The sequence below is a fragment of the Spizellomyces punctatus genome, assembly GCF_000182565.1.
Source record: "Spizellomyces punctatus DAOM BR117 chromosome Unknown supercont1.7, whole genome shotgun sequence".
Lineage (NCBI taxonomy): Eukaryota > Fungi > Chytridiomycota > Chytridiomycetes > Spizellomycetales > Spizellomycetaceae > Spizellomyces > Spizellomyces punctatus.
The window spans coordinates 867,714-889,225 of NW_015971543.1; the positions used below are offsets into that span (position 1 = coordinate 867,714).

The 21,512-nt window shown below is 47.8% G+C and overlaps 8 protein-coding genes across 8 annotated transcripts; 6 read left to right on the forward strand and 2 right to left on the reverse strand.

Annotated features, from left to right (window-relative positions):
* Positions 1-957: 957 nt before the first annotated feature.
* Positions 958-5,075, reverse strand: SPPG_04644 (uncharacterized protein). Its single transcript, XM_016752879.1, has 7 exons — positions 4,296-5,075; positions 4,040-4,215; positions 3,599-3,977; positions 3,365-3,535; positions 3,229-3,308; positions 2,708-3,161; positions 958-2,637 (listed from the first exon to the last, which is right to left on the reverse strand). Exons 1-7 carry the CDS (start codon positions 4,546-4,548, stop codon positions 1,058-1,060), a joined length of 3,093 nt encoding a protein of 1,030 aa, XP_016608359.1. The 5' UTR covers positions 4,549-5,075; the 3' UTR covers positions 958-1,057.
* A 265-nt stretch (positions 5,076-5,340) lies between these two features.
* SPPG_04645 (uncharacterized protein) lies at positions 5,341-6,249 on the forward strand. Its single transcript, XM_016752880.1, has 2 exons — positions 5,341-5,852; positions 5,979-6,249. Exons 1-2 carry the CDS (start codon positions 5,500-5,502, stop codon positions 6,136-6,138), a joined length of 513 nt encoding a protein of 170 aa, XP_016608360.1. The 5' UTR covers positions 5,341-5,499; the 3' UTR covers positions 6,139-6,249.
* A 181-nt stretch (positions 6,250-6,430) lies between these two features.
* On the forward strand, positions 6,431-7,920 carry SPPG_04646 (uncharacterized protein). Its single transcript, XM_016752881.1, has 3 exons — positions 6,431-6,721; positions 6,795-7,245; positions 7,307-7,920. The coding sequence occupies exons 1-3, from the start codon at positions 6,705-6,707 to the stop codon at positions 7,769-7,771; spliced, it is 933 nt and encodes a 310-aa protein (XP_016608361.1). The 5' UTR covers positions 6,431-6,704; the 3' UTR covers positions 7,772-7,920.
* A 602-nt stretch (positions 7,921-8,522) lies between these two features.
* SPPG_04647 (uncharacterized protein) lies at positions 8,523-14,239 on the forward strand (the record flags this gene model as incomplete). Its single annotated transcript, XM_016752882.1, has 15 exons — positions 8,523-8,843; positions 8,901-9,418; positions 9,486-10,146; positions 10,208-10,291; positions 10,350-10,878; positions 10,943-11,082; positions 11,145-11,406; positions 11,463-12,431; positions 12,490-12,601; positions 12,667-13,045; positions 13,105-13,225; positions 13,289-13,458; positions 13,514-13,941; positions 14,005-14,113; positions 14,186-14,239. The coding sequence occupies 15 exons, from the start codon at positions 8,523-8,525 to the stop codon at positions 14,237-14,239; spliced, it is 4,857 nt and encodes a 1,618-aa protein (XP_016608362.1).
* A 586-nt stretch (positions 14,240-14,825) lies between these two features.
* Positions 14,826-15,985, forward strand: SPPG_04648 (thioredoxin-disulfide reductase; the record flags this gene model as incomplete). Its single annotated transcript, XM_016752883.1, has 3 exons — positions 14,826-15,230; positions 15,295-15,385; positions 15,465-15,985. 3 exons carry the CDS (start codon positions 14,826-14,828, stop codon positions 15,983-15,985), a joined length of 1,017 nt encoding a protein of 338 aa, XP_016608363.1.
* Positions 15,986-16,498: 513 nt separating this feature from the next.
* Positions 16,499-18,133, forward strand: SPPG_04649 (uncharacterized protein). The gene is made up of 5 exons (XM_016752884.1): positions 16,499-16,952; positions 17,027-17,356; positions 17,416-17,567; positions 17,629-17,740; positions 17,813-18,133. The coding sequence occupies exons 1-5, from the start codon at positions 16,709-16,711 to the stop codon at positions 18,031-18,033; spliced, it is 1,059 nt and encodes a 352-aa protein (XP_016608364.1). The 5' UTR covers positions 16,499-16,708; the 3' UTR covers positions 18,034-18,133.
* A 174-nt stretch (positions 18,134-18,307) lies between these two features.
* SPPG_04650 (uncharacterized protein) lies at positions 18,308-19,722 on the forward strand. The gene has a single exon (XM_016752885.1). The coding sequence runs from the start codon at positions 18,319-18,321 to the stop codon at positions 19,675-19,677; it is 1,359 nt and encodes a 452-aa protein (XP_016608365.1). The 5' UTR covers positions 18,308-18,318; the 3' UTR covers positions 19,678-19,722.
* Positions 19,679-21,358, reverse strand: SPPG_04651 (ribokinase). The gene is made up of 5 exons (XM_016752886.1): positions 21,277-21,358; positions 21,105-21,181; positions 20,916-21,029; positions 20,648-20,849; positions 19,679-20,581 (listed from the first exon to the last, which is right to left on the reverse strand). The coding sequence occupies exons 1-5, from the start codon at positions 21,347-21,349 to the stop codon at positions 20,022-20,024; spliced, it is 1,026 nt and encodes a 341-aa protein (XP_016608366.1). The 5' UTR covers positions 21,350-21,358; the 3' UTR covers positions 19,679-20,021.
* Positions 21,359-21,512: the final 154 nt, after the last annotated feature.

The window sequence follows — 21,512 nt, forward strand, 5'->3', positions numbered from 1 at the left end:
CGATAAGGTTGAGCATCCCCTAAAGCGAAATGCTAGAAGGTGCTGGTTGGCCAAAAACAAACAAAACAAGCCTTCCCAATATCCGCTTTCCCAAATGCATGCCCCTTCTTATCATTCTCAATATTACCTCCCCCCTGTTGTCTTTAATAAATAAACCTACACACACAACGCGGCGTCTCTCCAAACCTTTGAACTCGTACCCAGTTTGCAACATGCACGCATTTCCTCATCATCAATGTCTGCTTTTTAACACACACGACTCTGGTCATCAAAAGAGATCATAAGATATCCAGCAAAACATGCAAACATGCTCATCAAACCAAAGGACCCACCCTCTTAGACATTTAGCTAATCCCGCCTGTACCATGTAAACAAAACCTCACACCTCCCATTCGAATTATAAACAAAATGACATTGTAATCATCCAACCAGTGCACCAAAGATGTGGCCGTTTGGATGTTCTGGATATCGGTATCATAGCCTCAAATGAATTCGTGGAATACCCATGCACGTGCGGTTTGTGGATTTGGATTTTGGAAAGTTTTTATTTTTTTTTTGTTACATGTGCTACAAGTAAAACTTGAGAAAATATAAAATGAAAGCGGCTCAAAAGGCTGCCGTTTTTTATTTTTGTTTATTTACGGTTCCGATGTTTTTTTATCATTTCCGCGTGGCCAGAGTTTATAAAGTGGAGGATGAGAGGCTATGCAAAAAGCAATTTTAACAGCAAATGGATTGCCGTTTCGTTTGATATCACACACACAACCTGCATTTTGGGGTTGCTGCCTGAAAATGGGAGTGTCCAAATTGGACAGCAAATCAGGTGAGACGGATCGATTCATGGCTGCACTGCCTCCGGCGGTTTTTTGTAGTCGTTTCATTCAATACAATGGCTCCGTTTGCTCTCTACTTGATTGTCGCTCATTGTATGCCATGGGAAACACATTGCCCCAAGAATAAGTATGCGATGATAACAAGCACAGTAGATTTCTTATACTATCAGTAAAAGATACCGCACATCCAAAACACATTGTTTAAAAAAAAATGCAGCATTTGATTATCCCAAACTCTTTCGCCCAGCAGCATGCACCCGAACAATGACTTGTCCCCGCCTCGCAGTCTCCCTCTCCTTGCCAGTAATAACATGCATCTTCTTTGCATCCGAATGCACATCAAACATTTTCTCGTCTTCTGGGTAATCTCCTTCTGCAACTTTTGGGTCCCCCGTCGCACCTCGGACGCGTGTGCGCCCTTGTTCGGTCAATGCAAAGAATTCATCAAATTTCTTGGGGTACTTTGAGTAATGGACTTTGATTCGCCAATCTGTCTCGCCCAGTGGGGAATAGTAGAGTGCGCGGGCCTTGTACCAGAGGGGTATACCCTCTTGCTCGCTAAACACTTCAATAGAGTCGCCAAAATGGAGATTAAAGAAAAAGCCGTTGCTCGGATCGCCGAGGACAGGGCGGTTCGTTTCCGGATCGAGAATGAATTGAGTTATTGTTGTTGTTGTTGTTGTTAATGAGGTTGTGGTTGCGGTCGCTTCGACGGGTGAGCCAGAGCCTTCAACGTCAATTTCTTGCTGTGATTCGTGGGATAGGGACGTGGATTGAGGATATGAATTGGGTTGATTTTGGGAAGTATGAGCAGTGTCCTGCACTTGAGGAGATCCAGGATTTAATACTCCTTTTGGAGACATTTCCACTCTGGTGGGTACCATCGTCCAGTTGGCCGGTATGGCTTCCGTATGTGTTGGATGAGCTTGAGGAACAACGATACCACCCATCAATTCCTCTTCTTCTTCTTCTTCTTCGTCGTCATCATCATCATGATTCTCATCTTGGCCTCGCATATTCACAGCCTTGTTTGACGCCGGGCCATTTGTAAAAGTCGTTGCCAATGATTTGGCCGGCACTGGGGATGCCGTCCCCTCCATAGAATCCAATTCCATATCAACATCCATGTCATCGGGAGCTTCAGTGTCCTGTTGAGGAACAGGAGACGCATCTCGACCACCATCAATCTCCTTTTGGGCGACATTAAATACCAATTCTCGGGTCGCGTTTGAAGGCTGCGATACATCGTCGCCTCTCACCGTAATCACGCGGAACGTGTATCCAATGACTGAACGCTTGTCCTGATGATCTGCCCATCGTCTGCGCTTCAAGCCAGATGTGTGCCCGTTTTGTCGTTGGTCACAATTGGATTTGATCAGTTTTTCATGCAGATCTTGAGGTAAACCTGTCCACTGACTTTCCCGTCCCTCCCATATTGCCTGCCACTCCCCATGCCAGTCACTCGCCGCCTCCCCACCAGCTGCAATACAGTCGATGCCATTCTTGTCGCTCCGGACAATAGCATCCGTTCTTACAACCGAGCTCCTTCTCCGCTTCTTGATGACCCTTTCCTCCTCAATATCCTCTTGTGCTGATGATATGCGGTATCGGATTTCCACACGATACGTCGTGCCTATTGGGTCAATGCTGCTTCCTCGAGGTGATTCCCATGTGAGGACAATGTGCGGTTTTTCTACAAATGAGGAGACACCATCGGTAGAGAGAGTATTCTCGTCTACAGGTGATTCCACAGGGGTCCAGGGAACTAGTGCTATTTGAACATTGTTTGGTGGCAGAGCGGGTTCTAAGACAGAGCACCTATGAGTAGCTGATATGGCTTTTTTCATGCGTCTCAATAATCTCGTACGACTTACCCAGCCCAACGGGACGAACGATACAGAAACCAGGCCGAGAGTAATCTCCTTCTGCCGCTTCTGCATCCCAATCCGAACTCTTACCCGCCCATCCCACGGTCACCACCCGAACAATGTATCCCACATCATCCGACAACGCGTGAACACTTTTATCCGCAATGATAAATCCCCTGACAGTCGCTGTCTTCAAAGGGCCCTTGTAAACAGATGCCCACCAGCCTGGTGAATCTGACGCTCGTCGGATCAAAACTTCGTAGGTACGATCATTAGGCGATGAGCGATTAGGCGCCCATTCAACGTTCAAACATCCTCGAACCCGTGTTGCGGTCACAAAATCTGGAGGTAATGGTGGACCTAGATCAAGATGCCATATGTCGTCTGCCAGGGTGAAACATTTGCTGCCGTTCAAAGAGTATCCCAGCTCGCCCATGTAGATATAGAGTCGTTCGCCAACCTGCAAAGAGTCCATATCAGCTACCTGTCCTTATGACACAGTATGTATGGGTTGCGCAATCACGTACCACCGCTGCCCCATGATCGGCTCGGGGTGCTGGTTTGTGCGTCGAATTCAAAGCTATAGGACCTGCCCATGTTGCAGACTCTGAAAAGCACAGTTAATAACTTACGATACAGCTCACTAACAAAAGACTTCCTTACCAATGTCGAACGCGTATACATCACCCGAATGCCTTGGCAGCGGTATGTCGGCTTGCAGGCCCTCCTGTCCTCCAAACACAATCATTTTGCCGTTATAGACACATGCAGTGTGTTTGGAGCGACCTGGTGGCTTTGGCCCTTGTATTGGCGGATGTATCCACTCCCATCGGTCTATACGTAGACGATGCAATGTAAGCAGAGTTACGTTGGGCAAAAGGTAACGCGTCCACATACCTAGATCCAAAAAGACAACGTCATCCAATCTCAATGCCCGATCAACGGCTCGCTCATCAGGCCTCATCCCGCCATACATCACCAGTCTTCTCCATCGCCCGTGCCGCTCCGCCCAGTATACCGTAGAATGTGCTTCCCGGGGAGAAGGCGGTTTTCCTTTGAGAGGAGGCCTACTCCATTCCATCGTCCGAAGGTTATATACATACGTGTCGTTCAAGTATTCATTAGGGAACGTGTAGCCACCGAAAAGTAGCAGCAGCGGATCTGTGCTATCGGTTGCTGGTAAATAAGTTAGAGTTGCTCCAACGCGGGGACTGGGTGGGGTACCGGATGCTTTCAAGCGAGTGAATGACTGATCCTTTGCATCATATCGCAGTAGCTGTAAAAGAAGAAGAGTTTCAGCGTTCATCCCGATGGTAGATTCACAAAACACACTCGTACATCGTTTGTCACTCCATCTCCTTTGTCGGTCGTCACAAACCCCCCAAAAATATATACAAATTCATCATGACTGGTAACGGCCATACTGGCTGCAGGGGCAATGTCACTCTCTGTCGGATTTAGAGTAGGCTTCCTCTTACGGCTCTTGTCGGGCAGTCGATTCCAAGATGAAGCCTCTTGATACAAGGACACACAATATGACACAATTAGCACAGATCCTCTTAATGATATTCCCCAACTCAACCGCATTCCACACCTGCATCATACGCAAAGCAGTCGGCAAGAAGGTTTTGCGTATCGGATCCCCACAGTAATATTACTTTGGTTATCATGTCCTCCCGATTCAATCTTTCCCTCCCACTCTCAGAGCGTCCGTTTGAAGCCTTGGATCCATGTGAAGCATCTGCACTGTTTCGATAGCGGACGACGGCACACTTGTGCCCGTGCCGTGCGCAAGGGCGAGTAGATCCCTTCACGTCTGCTTTGACCCACCGCCCTTGGACGCCCATGGGGATTTGGAGGAGTGGGACAGTCAATGTTGCAAACGCCACCCAGCGATGATGCTCGACGAGATTGGACTAGAGTTGTGTGCGAGAACACACACACTCGTACAGACGCCAGGGTTCCCGATGAGTAGTCGAAGCAGCGCACAAAGTGGAAACTAATTTGCTAGGTTTAACGCCTCTGTCGGTAATGCGAGCTCCTTGCCGTAAACCCGTTGAGTAGCCAAAGGTAATGTGTTGTCAACAGTAGCGATCCAAAAGGTATTTCAGGCTGCCGATGCTCGACCAGCAACAAAGGTCTCACACTCAGATTGTCCTTTTGTTGCCATGACATTAAAGTATTTGTACGGTGACTTTGCCACTATACTCAAAAGTCGTTCTCGTCCCAAATAAGCTCCTAGAAGGTGGCGTGAATGACAGGCAAGGTGAGATGTGAAATGCAAAAGGGAGCAAGATTCATGATATGAGCTATTGCGTTATGAGCTGTGCATCGTCATTTGATATTAATAATGTGTGTGTGTGTGTGATTTGTGTGTGGTCATGGTGGTGCATGAGGCCATGGGGTGTGGACCACCGTCGTTTTCTCTTGCCATGCGTAAGCCATGCGGTATAGCCAAAGCGTATCGCCAATGCTACCCAATGCGTTCTCTCCATACAGTTGGCTGCATGTGTTCATAAGTCGTTCATAAATGTCTTGCAATCTCCATAAATAAACGGAAAGCAAAGCGCCTTGTGATTCCTCACATGACACACGTCAATCTGAATCAAATCAGCGTGTGTTGTGTGTTGGGTTGTGATGAACGGAACGCTTGTCCTTCCGGGTGCTTTTTGGCTGTGGGTTTTTTGTGTGTGTGTGTTTTTTTTTATAACGCTCGAGCTGGACTTGCAGCAGCAGCAGCAGTAGTTTGGTTTTTGCCTTTCTTTGAATATCCAACAAGCAAGCGATTGACAGATATCATGCCTGCCCCGCTTATCATCACATCGGCAGGCATCGCTGCTGGGGCAGCTGCCTACGCTGCATACCACACCCGCCGCAACTCTGCATCCGCTGTGCCTCCATCACCCTCTGCGCTTCTCGCTTCCTCACCATCCTCCCAGTTCGCTCCAGGCTCCCTACCTTCTCCATCAGACACAACACAGCCTAGTTTTCTTCCTTCCCCCTCCTCAACGTCATCTCACACTGCTACATTTGCCAAATCCGCGCCAGCTACCGGCGGCTTTCTCTTGTCATATGGGAAACTACGGAGACTGGACGAGGAGGATGTTGTGGAGTCGAGCTCTGCTCGGGAACCGTGGCTAGGACACAGGAGGTGCGGGTTTCTGTGATATCTCCCAAAGGGAGTTGTGGCAGGGTGCAAGGGTTTTGTGTGCAGTGCCGATGCACAATGGTAAACACTCGTCTGACAGATTCTTTTGGTCTTTTTTTTGGCACACAGATCACCTACCCCAGGCGCCCCGCCAGGCGGTCCACCAAGCCCAAAAGGTCAACAAGCAAAGCTGTATCGCAAGCGCGCAGCCTCCTCCCCAAACACAAGCCTGACTACTACTGAACCCGAAACTGCACAAGCCGAGTTTTGGAAAGAGCGTTTCTTTTAGACTTGTTTATACTTTTTGTTGCCTTGGGTTTGAAAGAAAGGCAAAAGCACCCATGCAAGGGTCCCATAATGATCATGCAAAAAAATACAAAAGATTCTTTGTTTATCCTTGGCTGTTGCTTGTTTGTTTTGTTTGAGTGTGTGCTGTCCTTGTACAAACCTTTTGTCATTCAAGCGTCGTCGTCGTCGTCCGTCCGTCCGTCCGTTTCGGCAGAAAAAAAAAAAAGAACACCTCATGACATAAGTGTGAAATCGCGTTTCAACCCACTTTTCAACACTTGTTTCCAAATTCCTTTCTTGGCCGCGTCTCAAAACGGAGCGTCGCAAAAGAAAAAGTGGAAATGGAGCAAAATGTGCTTACGGAAAGCGGAGTTGATATTGGGTCATGGCTTTGTACTGCCGTGGATGCCGATACGCTTGAGCGGTTTGGTTTGAGGTGACTCGCCGCCGCCATCGTTTGTTTTCTTTGATGGATCGACTTTAAATTGGGATGAACGTCTCGTCCTCCCCCCTCCGTCGTCCTTGTCCACCATTTGTTCAACTCATATTTTTACAGAGCATTTTATCATGTCGCTATATCCAAGGTAAATTCTTTGTTTTTTTTTTTTAACCCTAAAAAAGCCAGTTGCCTATTTTTTTATTTTTTAAACTTTTTAGTTGCACGTCTCCAGCGTTTACCACGACGGCCCCTAATCTCCCTCCACACATGGATGCCCGCTCAAAGCGAAAGTGTAGTGAATTCTTTGGAGAAGACGTCCTCCCTTTCAACATGGGTAAAGGGTCGTCTCGGAAGCTATGGGCATACCTCGCTGGAGTGGGCGTAACAGGCAACAAGCGGGCTAGCTGGCCAACAGCTGGTTTACCTACAGAAGAGGTTGTCGAGGTTCCTAGAAGTTCTACTCCCGTCCAACATTCAGCATCCGTTACTTGGTCTCCTCTAGTAAGGTCCTCCACCAGAAAGCTGGCAGACATTATGGGCGAATCGTGTCCACTCGATGTGTGTGTTCGTGATATCGAGGAAGGAGGGTTGGAGGTTATGCTCGAAAGCCGGTTACCCTTGATTTATTTCCTATCTCACCTCCTTGCTGAACATACCGCTGAATCTTTGGTAAGAGAAAAATGGCTCGCATGCTGTTGCATATTTCGATTCTTACTTTTCTTGTTTCTAGTTTTTTACACATGACATGAAATCCTTTGCCCAATCCTCCTTCCCTACTACCGCCTCCCTCCTCCATCATTCCCAAGACCTCTTCTCCACCTATCTCGACGCTGCCAGCGTCCTTGAAATCAACGTCTCCCAATCCACCCGCCGAATCGTCGCCACAAACATTCGACACCGCAAAGGTATCGCAGCCTTTGATCATGCCGTAGTGCAAGTCAAGAAGCTCTTGGAACAGGCTTGGACCCGATTCAAAGAATCGAGAACCTGGTCTACGATGAAGGCCGATTTGGGACATTCTAGAATCATTACAAACGAGTCAGAATACAAGGCAAAAGCGACCTTGTATTCTGTTCTGGCTAAACAGTATAATCCTGCTACAGTCGGAGAAGATCCTGCGAGAGTGCTTTTAGTAAGGAAAAAGACAAAGGAAGTAGTCGCGAGTTTGGGTATCGAGCTGGGCATGGCTCTTTAGACGAGTTTTCCGCAGGCTCCATTGTTTTTTATATATAGAGGAACTTTTTTTGTGTGTATCATATCATTGTTTTCTACTGTTAACTTATATAGATAGTTACAAGTGTAAAATGTACAATTTCCATACAGTATATACTAGTAGTACGTTGATGTCGGGTCCGTTTTGCTTGCTTACACACCCAAACCTGCGCTTAATACCACAAGCACACGTTTCGGCAAGCTTACGCTGCTGTGCGAGCTTGCTAATAAAAAAAACAACAACAGATTGGAAGATCGACCGACTTGCAAGCGTCCACGGCGGTCGCGCGGTCGCCCCGTCGTCGCGGTAAACGTCCCCACTTTAGCAAAACGGCGAGCTGCGCGGCCGTAACTTTTTTTTGTTTTTTACTTTGCGCGGTCGTGCGTTGATCGTGAACGACAAAAACTAGAAACGCAGAGGGAATGGAGGACTAGATGGCAAGATGAAAAGTAATAATATGGGATGGGTACGGATGGTGTTTGCACACTTGGATGTGGAAAAGTCACCTCAAAGGGAGGACGAAGTAAAAAAGTCAAAAAAAGAATGTCGGCTTGACTGTATCGTTAAGGACAAGACCTGTGAATCTGCTGCTCTCGTTGGGCAGAAACTTGTCCGCATAGGAATCGTTCATTGGGGGACTCGTGATAAAAGGAGGAACTACAAGTTCCTTTCAAGTCCGTGTCAAGTAAGCGCATCCATCCATTGACCCTGTCAACCACCCAAAAAAGACGCAATGGATCGGATTCAAGAGCAGCTAGTGGACATCCTAGCCTTGAGCATCCCCAGTGCGTATTTGCTCCTCGTCAGCTCCCTCCTGATCGCTCGCTACTGGCACTGGAGCAAAAGACAGGCTGCTGGATACAGGCTCCTTCCTTTTGACGAGCACTCCCAAGAAGATGATGCAAGCTCCCTGTTACCACGACGAGCAGGATTTGGAGCTGTTCTTAAGGCTGTGGCCCTTATCTTGTCTGTGACGCAGCTTGGCTTGTGTTTGTGGGATGTGGTGCGAGGTGATGGGCCGAATGCTGTGGGGATGATGGCCTGTGCTATTTGGGTGAGTTGAAACCGGCAGCACTTCATTAAAAATGAAAAAAGACTTATACATTGCCAGCTCTTTGCAACGGCTGTCCGCGCCTTGGTCGGCCCTTCCCTTGACCTCGCCTTTCCCCCGGACGCTCCAGCATCGACGCGGCCTCCACATCTCCTATCCCACTTTCGGGTCTTGTACGCCACGACCTTTGCCGTCCAGACGTTACAGACATATCGAGCCTCATCATGGTCTTCTTTGGACGATCAATTCCAGAGTCGTCATCTCGATTTCACGCACATCATTGCAGCACTTTTGTCGCTATTCCTCAGCATCAACGACACGCTACTCGCTCTCCGTGTGGCCAAAGAGGAAGAAGATCTGCAAAATGAGTGGGTGGAAGTACATACCGCAGATGATGGAATAAAACCCTTTGTGCCCTCTCGTTATGATCAGGCTTCTTTTTGGAGTCTTTTAACATACGGATGGGTAACTCCGTTGATTAACGCGGGGAACAAAAAGTGTCTTGAAGAAGATGATGTGTGGGCATTACCGGAAGACGATACGGCTGCAGTTGCTGTGAATCTTTTCGAGTCTGTTAGGTGGGTGGTAATGCATGCGTTAGGATTAGGTATGCAGAGTACTAAATGCAATATGTCGATTGATCAGGACAAGATACAAATCCCTCATTGTCCAACTGGCCGTTGTCGTTGCCCCTTTCTTTTCCTTCCAGCTACTATCCACTCTGTTGGCTAGTTTTGCCAATTTCGGCTCCCCATTCTTCCTCAATCGCCTCATCAAGTTCATTGAATACCCCACTGGTGAACCCATCAGCGCTGGCCTCTTGTACGCATTCGCCATGTTCGCATGTGCCATGATCCGCAACATTTTCGAACAATTAAACTGGCATCTTGGGCGACGTGTTGGTATGCGATGCCGGTCCATTGTCATTGCTGAGCTGTTTCGCAAGTCATTGAGGAGGGCTGCTGGCCGTGTGTCGATTAGTAACGAAGAATCCAAAGAGGAAAGTGGGAATGCGGATACGGATGGGAATGCCAATGCAAGTGTTGGAAAAATTGTTACATTGATGTCGGTCGATGCAGGCCGAGTGAACGTTCTACCCACCTTTTTGGCGATTCTGATTGTGACTCCTTTGACCATTTGCATTACAATTGCGTTCCTGCTTAAAGTGTTGGGTTGGCCGGCATTGGGTGGTGTCGTCGTCATGATTTTGACGATACCAGTTACCATTGCCCAAGGAAATTACTTTAGTCGGGTAGAAGAGCGGTTTCTGGAATGCAGTGATAAACGCATGTCCATCATGAATGAGGTGAGAATTAGTGGGGGTTGTGCGAAAGCTCGCGGCAAGTTCCACTTATTCTTCTTGATAGATTCTGCAGGGAATTCGGTTGATCAAGATGTACGCATGGGAAGGCCAGTTCATGGAAAAAGTAAAAGTCGCCCGCAAACAGGAGGTAATCATGGCATCCCTTCTATCGAAAACCTTCTCAACCTCACAACACGCTATGGCAGTTGCGCAATTTGGTCAAGCTCATGTTTGCCGAGGCTTTAGGCCAATTCATCTGGCATTGCGGTCCCCTTATTGTCGCCTTTGTCACCTTTGTCACCTTCACCAAAATAGCAGGGCGTGAGCTAGATGCATCGACTGCCTTTACCAGTCTGGCTCTCTTCAACACTCTTCGACTTCCGCTTGTCCAATTCCCTGATCTGATTGTGTATTTGCTCGATACTTTGGTGTCGTTGAGGAGAATTGAGGCGTTTTTAAAACAAGATGAGTTGGACAAATTCAAGCAAGACAAGCAGAGCGACGAAGAGGTCTTGTCAGATAACAAGGACGGCCCGGTGGTTGGATTCCGCGATGCTTCATTCACATGGGCAGCCTCATCGGAGAACCATGACGGAAGCGGGGATCTCGATATACTACAGGGGCATTCCTTCACACTGCGAAGACTGGATGTGACTTTCGCTATTGGGGCCTTTAGCGTCATCTGTGGGGCAACGGGAGCCGGAAAAAGTAGTCTGTTGCAAGCGTTGCTTGGAGGTAGGAAGCTGCTCACGACCATATTACGATCGGTACCATCACTAAGGTGTTTTACCTTCTCCAGAAATGACCACCCTCCAAGGACACGGATACCTGCCCGACTCTCGTAATACTGGCCCCATCGACCCAACAACTGGTTTCCATCCTGGAGTCGCATACGTGTCCCAAACAGCGTGGCTTCAAAATGCATCTATCCGTGACAACGTATGTGTGCACTGCTTGTTTCTCGCTGCCACCACAGCTCGGCGTAGTAATTTCCACTTTAGATTTGCTTCGGAGATCCCTACGACCCCATCCGTTACAACAAGGTCGTGCGAGCTTGTGCCCTTGTCAAGGACTTTGAGACCCTTGCTGGGGGAGACTTGACGGAAATCGGAGAAAAGGGCATCAATCTGAGTGGTGGACAAAAACAACGCATCTCGCTTGCTCGTGCCGCTTATTCGAAAGCCTCATTTATTCTACTGGATGATCCGTTGAGTGCTGTTGATGCCCCTACTGCCAAGCATTTGTTTGAGCAATGTTTGTTGGGTAGGTGTGCCTATCATTCAACACAAAAACGCCAGAAACTCAGCATTTTGTCTTAGGTGTCATGGCTGGACGGACCAGAATCCTTGTCACGCATGCTGTTGGTCTAACAGTACCTCGGACAGACTTTGTCGTAATTTTGAAAGAAGGCAAAGTAGTAGCCCAAGGTTCCCCAGCGGATGTTGCTACTCATCCACAAACTGGGGGCATCTTAACCGAGGATATGCTTAGCAGTACAGAAACCTCTTCAACGTCCACTGAAACCAGCAATGTGACCGACGCAGAGCTCTCTGTTGAAGATCACGCAGACGGTCGATCCGCACACCAAGTCAAGAAACTGGTACAAGACGAGCAAAAAGAATCTGGAGCTGTTCGATTCGCAGTCTACAAATCGTACGGTGTTGCCGTTGGAGGCTATTTGTACGTAGCTGTGATTCTCGCCGTAATGATCGTAGAACGGCTTTGCCAAGTCGCACTCGATCTTTGGTTACAAAAGTGGGCAGAAGCTTATGGTGAAGCTGAATCTGGATTTCACTCTACATCCTTTGAACGTGGGTCAAAGCCTGCCGAAGCTTTTAACATGTTCTGGGCCTACACCGTCCGGATCGGTGCGGGAGTGGTATGGGACTTTTCACCAACTCCTTCAACCAACATCACAACATTGGACGACAAGGTCGCTCTTTCCTCTGGGGTGGACGTCAACTACTACATCGTCGTGTACGCCCTCATCGCCATAGGATTCGTGCTGGTAAATCAGCTCAATTACATCGTCAATACGCTAGGACACTACCGCGCCTCAAAGTCCTACCATGACTCCATGCTTCGACGAGTGCTTAATGCTCCTATGCGGTTCTTTGAGGTCACACCGCTGGGTCGCATTCTGAACCGATTTTCCAAAGATATCTCTGCCATTGATAAAGACATGGGTCTCGTTGGGGATTTTCTCATGGATTCATCAGACTTTTTGGTTGTTCTGGCTGTCATTACCGTTATTTCGCCAATGATTTTGCTTGCTGTACCGGTAATTGGTACGTGATGACATATTGTCCATCTGCAATTCTGTGATGTTGATTCGTCTTTCCTTAGCCATTGCGTATGTTTCAATATCTGGACGGTACCTTACTGCATCGCGGGAATTGAAGCGGTTAGACTCTGTGACTCGCAGCCCGATTTATTCTCACTTTTCTGAAGCCCTAGTGTAAGTTCTTGCGACTTGAACTCTCCTTTAAAGTTTTTCACTTAATAATTCCACTTTATTGGCAGTGGTGCACCGACTATCCGCGCATACGGTCAAGAACCCCGTTTCCTAAGCGATAATCTAAACCGCATCGATGCAAATCACCGACCATACTACTACCTCTGGGCTGCGAACCGATGGCTGAGTTTCCGGACCAACTCCATTGGTGCTTGTTTGGTCCTCCTGACTGCCTTGACGATCCTGTTCACGAGTGATGTCCTTGGTCCCGGTCTTGCTGCCTTGAGTTTGACATATTCGTTGATCTTGACTGATACGATGTTGTCGGTTGTCCGTGTACATAACATGATGGAAATGACTATGAATGCTGTGGAGCGGGTAGAAGAGTATTTAACTATTGAGCAAGAAGGATGTTTGGATAACGGTGGAGTTCATCCTCCCCAAGAGGTGAGTGACTGCTCTGAATTGGAATGTGTAGCTAAGATTCACTAATGAGTATGATAAAGTGGCCGTCTCATGGAAAAGTCGATATCAAGGGCATCTCATTGCGATATGCGGACGATCAGCCTCTTGTATTGAAAGACCTATCCTTCACAATTCATCCTGGACAAAAGATTGGGGTCATTGGTATGTTCAAAAAACTGCTAAGACTTTCCAGAATCAGATATTCATTAATTGGATCCTCCGCAGGTCGTACTGGTGCCGGAAAATCGACCCTATTCCTTGCGCTCTTCCGCATCATAAAGTACGCCAAAGGCACCATCGATATTGACGGTGTTGATATCACGAATGTCAACCTGCACGATCTGCGGTCCAGGCTAACCATCATTCCTCAAGAACCTGTATTATTCAGTGGAACGGTATGGGACAAGCTAATGCTTTCTTATGGAGCTGATCACTGACTTGTTTCATTAGGTCCGTTCAAATCTGGATCCGGTCTCAGAACATGACGATGCAAGCATGTGGAGCGCTCTGCGCAGAGTACGATTGCTGGAGTCTCTTCAGTCCAAGGAAATGAACACTGAAAACAGCCTAGTCTCAACTGTTGTCCGAACGGACAGCGCGGCCGCTCTTGGCGAGGCAACTCCCACAGAGGAGAATTCCAGCTCATCAGAACACACTGGGTTCAGCCTGGACGCACCAGTGCTTGAGAATGGGTCAAACTTTTCACAAGGACAGAGACAATTGCTGTGTCTGGCCAGAGCATTATTGCGGTCGAGCAAGGTTGTGGTTTTGGATGAGGCGACGGCGTCTGTAGATTACGAGACGGACTCCCGTGTCCAAGAAACGATTCGAGCTGAATTTGCTGGAAGCACCATCTTGTGCATTGCGCATCGATTGAGGTTTGTTTGACAAGACTCTTTTGTGTCCTTGAGATCATACAACCTGATGGATTCACTACCTAGAACCGTGGCGGATTACGACCATATTTTAGTACTGGACAAGGGTGAATTGGTCGAATCTGGGACTCCTGCAGAGCTTGTAGAGCGTGAAAATGGCTGGTTCCGACGAATGGTATACAAAATGCTCAAGCGTCTCAGACAATGGCATGGGCAGCCCTTGCTAATCCTTTATACATGTTGACAGTGCCTCGAAAGCGGAGAGTTTGAGGAAATTACCCAGATCATCAACAAATCGTAGAATAGAACATGGCACTATATCGATCATAAATACAACCATCAAACGGAAATAGGCTCAAAGGCAACCAGTGGACTTCAACGGGTGGCCAAAGATCTCGCCGCTGCCTTTCCCAAACCCGCTTTTTGTCCTATTCTTTGTACCTTTCTGTCCGACATTCATCCCGCGAATGCTCGTCGGTGGAGCGGGATGCTTGCGGGTCCCCGGCAGCTCGTCAGTCCCGTCGTCACAAAAAATCCAAAGAGCTCCGGTGAATCCACAAAATCAGGATAGTTTGGCTCCAATGAAAATAGAATTATATACAGCATTGGATACAATGGCATGAATCACTGAAATGTGATCGGTTGGAATGCAGCATGGAGAACCTCCGGCCAGGCGGACAAAACGACTTGCCACAGAAGTTTGTCTTTTGGCCATTTGTCATTTACTTTTTGAGGGTGTTTTCTGGAATTATCTTCAGGTAAAAGGAGCTGATAAATAAGTTCTTTGCCATTTCTCTTCCTCCCGCTTTTATAACTCACTAGTGCATTGTTGCTTCGATACCCTTTTATTTTTCTTATTGAAAGTAGCTTGTAACTCATCACACACCATGGCACCCATCAACGGAACTCCACAAACGCACTACAAGGTCGTCATTATCGGGTCTGGCCCTGCAGGACACACTGCTGCCATTTACTTGGCACGCGCCAATCTCGAGCCAGTCATGTTTGAAGGCTTTTTGGCCGCGGGTGTTGCTGCAGGTGGTCAACTTACCACCACGACAGAAATTGAAAACTTTCCTGGCTTTCCAGCTGGTTTATCTGGCCCTGAGCTCATGGACGCTATGAGGAAGCAGTCAGAAAAGTTTGGTACCAAGATTTTCACAGAAACTATATCCAAGGTTGATTTCTCCGCGCGGCCATTCAAATTGTGGAGAGAAGGCAGTGATACCGAGGAAAAGGATGCCATTCTCGCTGACTCAGTGGTTATTGCGACGGGTGCAACAGCCAAGAGAGTATGTTGTCGCTATTCTGTGTCTATTTTGTGATTTTCATTGGACTAAAGCTGTGAATTGACAGTTGCACATTGCCGGAGAAGATGTCTTTTGGCAAGCCGGGATCTCAGCTTGCGCTGTCTGCGATGGAGCTGTCCCAATTTTCCGTAACAAGCGTAAGTGTTACGGCGACATGCTTGCTGTACTTGATCTTACTCGATCAATAACTCATCTCCTGTTTTCTTTAATTTTTAGCTCTTGTTGTTGTTGGTGGAGGCGACTCTGCATCAGAGGAAGCCACTTTCTTGACAAAATACGCATCAAAAGTTTACGTCCTTGTTCGTCGTGACAAGCTGCGTGCCTCAAAGGTGATGGCTGATCGTTTGTTGGCCCACCCCAAGGTTGAGGTCCTCTGGAACAAGATCCCCATCGAAGCCAAGGGCGACCGCCTGTTGAAACAACTCGTCATTGAGGACACCCAGACAAAGGAACAAACGACACTGGATGTCAATGGTCTGTTCTATGCCATTGGTCACACCCCCAACACTGCCATTTTCAAAGGACAGCTTGAATTGGATGATGTGGGTTACATCAAGGTCCGCCCCAACCAAGGTGTGCCATCGACATATACGAACATTGAGGGTGTCTTTGCTGCGGGTGATGTGCAGGATAAGACCTACCGTCAAGCTATCACTGCTGCTGGCTCTGGATGTATGGCCGCTTTGGATTGTGAGAGGTGGCTTGAGGCCCAACACTTTGCCGAGCAACAGCAGTAGAGTTTAGGATAGTAATGATATAGAAAATCCTTTCTTTTGCATGTACCACACTCTCTAGTATCATTAATATTGCAGCGTCACTTTTTTTTTTTGCCAGACCTGTTCTTTCATTGCGATTGACATTATGAGATGTGATATTCGTATTCCTTGGTTGTCCCTGGTCATGGGGGCTTGGCGCGCTTAGGTAATGTCGGAGCATCCGTGGCCATACCGTGGTAGTTGGGCGGTCCGTCCTATGATCAACCTTTGGGGTTTACGTTTTGCGTCTTTGTCGTGCATCTGAATCTACGTCATTGTTGTTATATGGCATATGCCATGTTCTAGAATATTTAATGTAACGCCTAGCGTGGAGCGTCCCTCACAATACAATAGTTTACCACAAATTAAAAGAACCTTGGACAACAGCCGTCTGGTAATGTTTGGTGATCCGCCTCATTTCGGGATTCTCACTGTTCCATTTAAGCTCCGTATAAGAGCTGTGCTACGGTATCATGGAGGGCCAAATATGAGGGTCTCCGAGTGTACCTTCAGAAACGCCATTCACGCGGCTTTCCCCCATTTACTAGCAGCTTCTCCCAACAGAAATCATATGTAATTTTCTCGGCGAATTCGCTTTTCCTATGCGTACTTGTGTTATAAATTACTTGGTGATTTTGCGTAGACGTTTTCATTTAGTATAGAGCTTCACCAACCCGGCCTTTGGGGTCGCGGGGCCACCCATTGATGACCGAATCTATCGCCATATCGTTTGAACCCTACCCAGGCCAGCCGATGCCCAAGGGCTCTGCGGTTGTTGCCAATGACATCATTGCCTTCTACGCTATACACTCTGCTGCCATACTCGCAATATCCTTGTCTTTGATCGGCTGTACATTTGTCATTGGAAGGAGTTTGTATCTACGAAGCTTTGCAACGTTGTATGAACGGTTTCCTCTATACTTGGCCTTTGCGGACCTTATGTTTGCAGGTATGTTTGCATAGTGTTATTAATGGTCCAAATGGTTTCAAAAAATGACCTCTTGACGTCTGAAACCTCCGTAGCCACCCACATAGCAGACCATCTGCAAGTGGTCGTCACCAAGCACTACCCATCACCGACCTATTGTAGACTACTGGGCGTCCTCGTTGCTCTCGGATGGGGTTACTCAATGTTAGTCAATGCAAGCCTTGCGGCGCAGTGTTGGTTACGAACCGTAAAGCACATTCATCTGGATCTCGGGGCGTACGAATGGAAGCTCCAGGCGCTGGTACTGACGTTCTTGACTCTCATGATATCGATTGGGTTGGCGATTGATGGTTTCGGAGTGGGCCCTTATTACATCATCTTTAAGACAACATCGCCGGGGGGAATAGGGATTTGGATATTCTTTGGTATGTTCCCTGAGAGTATGGATATATTTGTCAGTTAAACTCACGAGGTAACTGAGTAGGGAACATTGTTGTCCCAGCTGTTGCATCCGTTAGTGCACTTGCAGGCTACTCTACGCGCAAACACATACGGAATTTGCTCGACGAGCTAAACTCGTACGTAAAAGATGATGCATCGCTACGCATGTCGACGCATACAGCAGATCTTCGTATGGTAAGACGACCATCAAACACTCTAGGAACGTCTTCGAATCTAATATATTGTCACTTTTTAGTTGAATTTTATTATTGTGAGCTTGTTGCAATACGTTCCAGTCATTTTCATGACAAATATGATGCTGTTCAACGACGATGGAAAGCTGGCAAACAAGGTTTCATATTTCATTGGTTAGTCCAACGAGCCTACCTTTCTCAGTATTTGGGGATCAAATAATTCAACAATTTCATCTACTCGGACAGGTGTCCTGCTAGGGAATTCGGGTGGAGCCTTCAACTTTCTGGTGTATATGATGAACGAGCGAGCGACATGTACCAGTAAGACGTCCAAGGAAGAAGGACGTACAATGAGAGAGGCTGTTCCTAGTTTTGTTTGCCAGGCACAATGGAACAAGAGCCAATCGCCAGTTACACATATCCCTGGTGATGACATTGGCACACCAGATGCCTGGGCAGAAGAGTAATTTCAAGTGTTGCCTTTATCGGGGGGTTATTTTTTTACATGTATGCAAATATACCCATAATCTTAATGCAATATTCAAGAATGTATAATCTCAATGCGAAGCTCTCATGCATCTACTTTGGGCGCTTCCTCAACCGCCTTAACGTTCCTAGTTTTGAAAAATGCCATGGTTGACTGGCAGCGTTCATAGCATGTGGTAAGCACGACGCGCCCCCAAATCCCGCTCTGGAAATCAACTGTTTTGGTAATCCTCGGCGTGGACTCTTTTCTTTGGCTGAACACCATCATGACGCCCTCCAATTCCCATGTCTTGACTCTCTGCTTGCTATTACTCACCCTAACAAGCCTATTATCAACATCAGCAACACCCTTCAACACTCGTTACGAGCTTGACCCGTCGTCCCTCCACACCCACACCCCTCGCTACCACCGTACAAGTGCCCGACCTCACAAGCGTCAACACTCCCCAACTCCACCATCAAATAAGAGCATCATTTTGGACTTTCAATGTAACCTTCCTGGTCAAGTATCCACTTGGGACAACGAAAAGGTTGGGTTGCCGCGAGAAAGTGACAATACGTGTACAAAAGCCCATGCCACCTTTCTACGTGCCATTGAAAGATTACAAAGGGTGATTTATTTTCAAATACCTATTCGACTTCAAGCTCGCTTTGCCTCGCTCTGTCCGTCCGACTCTACTATCGCCTCCTGCCGCGCCAAAATGGATGTTTTGGGATCCGCTGGGCCATCAGCATGGCATGGATGGGATCCATCTGCGGCACAGGCGCTGGGTGTAGACCCAGACTATCTGTACCCATCTGCATTGGCAAAGCAGTACGCTCCTGATGAGTTTGATGGGCAAACACCAGACATCTCTGCCTCATTTAATTCGGATCCGTTGTGGTGGTTTCCGACCATAGAACACCCTATAGGGTCCCCGAATGATAACGAATGGAATGCAGATCAGGCTTGGACGAAGCAATGGGGAAACATTCAACAGTACCTTCCTGTTAAACTAAAAGGCAAAGTATTCGATTTCGAGCAAATCGTTCTGCACGAACTCATACACGGTCTCGGGTTCATTTCATCGTGGTATACCTGGATTGACGGTGACAGTATTCTACCCTCATCTTTGGATACAGCAGCCAATGGAACAGTGCTGGGGCTGACGAAACCGTATCTATTTAATAAGTGGATGGCAGATACGGCCAATGGTGTGTGGATGAAAGAGTATGAAGCTCAGATAATTGCAGCCGCATATCAGATTGCACAAACACTTCCGGACGACGCAATATGGACGCAGGCGTTCAAGGCGTCAGATGCATATAAGCTTCCAGTAAGACTGTTTGACACAATTGCGACGACCCCTGGCGCAATTGCCATATACTACCCTGTGCGCTCATACGTCGATAATGTTGTGCTACGGTACGCCGTCTTGCATACCCCATCCGAATTCTCAGATGGTAGCACGTTCAGCCATGTGGATTCAGGAGCATACTCTGGCACGGGGTCATATTTGATGAGACCCTTTGGCACACCCTCGACGGGATTAGACGCTATGCGACCGGTTGGTGAACCGATAGATGAGGTGGTTTTGGGGATTCTAAGAGCCATGGGATATGCAACTGCGTTGACACCTTTATAGATAGTGTAGATACAGATCTTGTTCTTATTGCCCACGAAGAGGCCAATCAAAGTAGCGTAAAGATTTGGCGCGAAAATCTGGCCCATGCACATATACTGGAATGGTAATAGCTCCAGCAATCATCCATGTTCCCAAGACTGAAAGCTCTTGTTATCCCCTTGCGAGCCCATCCTTAGCCTGGACCACCATTAGGGCTTCCAGGCCTGACTGCACCACACAGATATGTGATTACATTACATTGTGCTGCCTAAGAGCCTCTTAGGTAAAACTACAGATATGACGAGTAATCCGCACGCTACTCGGACTCTCGAAGCCAACCATGTGCTTAGTCGCCGGATATCCATCTACTTCGTATGGGCTAACCTCTTTGACACATCTTCCCAAAGCGGTATGCTTGGCATAGCGCCTTCCCGCTCGCAAGCCATGCCTCCTGCCGCAGTCCCCATCTTCAACGCAAGCCGGATAACATCGGCATCCAACAAAAGCTCTGATGCTGTTCGTGTTATGTCATCCGAGAGGGATCTCACTAGCGATGCAACGAAATACCCAACAAACGTGTCTCCCGCCCCCGTGGTGTCCACCAAGTGCACACCAGGGAGGGCAGGTGAATGGTAGGTTTGTACTTGTCCTTTGGTACCCCGGACACAAGCGACAGCCCCGTCCCCACCGAGAGTAACGATAGCAATTTTTAATTTTTCCAAACGTTGCAAAAGGAGTTTCACTGCGTGTCTCGCTGTTTCCAGCTCGGTTGTATCTTGGCTCTTCTCCATGTGCGAAACATCAAACTGTGCTGCCAGGGAGCTGGCCTCTGATGCATTCAGAACGAGCACGTCCACATGGTTCAACTTGAACCGCTGCACAAAGTCTGATGGACACGGTGCTGGATTGCAGACAACAATCATGCCTGTGAAATTCAGCTCCATTATGATGGTGTGAAAAAAGATTACAATCATTTCTTTGTCGATCCTACCTTTCTCGGCAGCTTTTTCGACGACTCGATTCGCTGCGTCCAGATTGATCTCATTCTGCAGAACGACCCAGTCCCCACGGTCAAAGGATGCTATCGCACGATCTGCATCATCCAACGAGATGGCATGGTTTGTTCCTGGCAGGAGCACGATAGCATTATCGTTGTCTGCAGTGCTGACTTGAATAATGGCCCGACCACTCGGCTGAAAGCAGGGAGATTTGAATCAATCCTTGCTTTTCGGCACACCGCACAAGGTTCACTTTTTCACCTTTTTGTCATCGACGGTCAGCAGATCTGTCTTGACACCATGTGATCGCATCAGGTCTGAGACCCACACGCCGTCCTTTCCAATCCGGCCCGCATGATGGACATCTACGCCTGCCTAACCATTAGAATGTGTGATAATGTGTATACACTTTTCGCCTGAGCTCCGCGTATTTTAAACTTGACAGCCAACCTTTGCGAGCGCTACACTTTGATTAGCACCTTTCCCTCCAGGGTGTACTTTGTATTCGGAAGAGGAAATGGTTTCTCCTGCCAACCGTGCGGTGTATTGACAGTCAGATTCAATGACCTTGTCAAAAATAAAGCACATGGACGTGGGTCTCGGCTCATGAACTGATTCGCACCTGTCAACACAATATGGGGAACCATAAATACATCGTCGACGTTCACAGAACCGAAACAGAGAACGCGGGACATGTTGCCGAGTGTTGGATGTCATTTGGGCGGATGGGCGTTGGAATCGCTGTTCATAAGCGACGTGGCTGTGGAGGCTTGGCTGGGCTCTTCCCGCTTGGGGTTTCCGCCAAGCTTATTGTTGGAGCTAGTCTACATGAACTATAGTGACGGCTAGTAAGTTTGT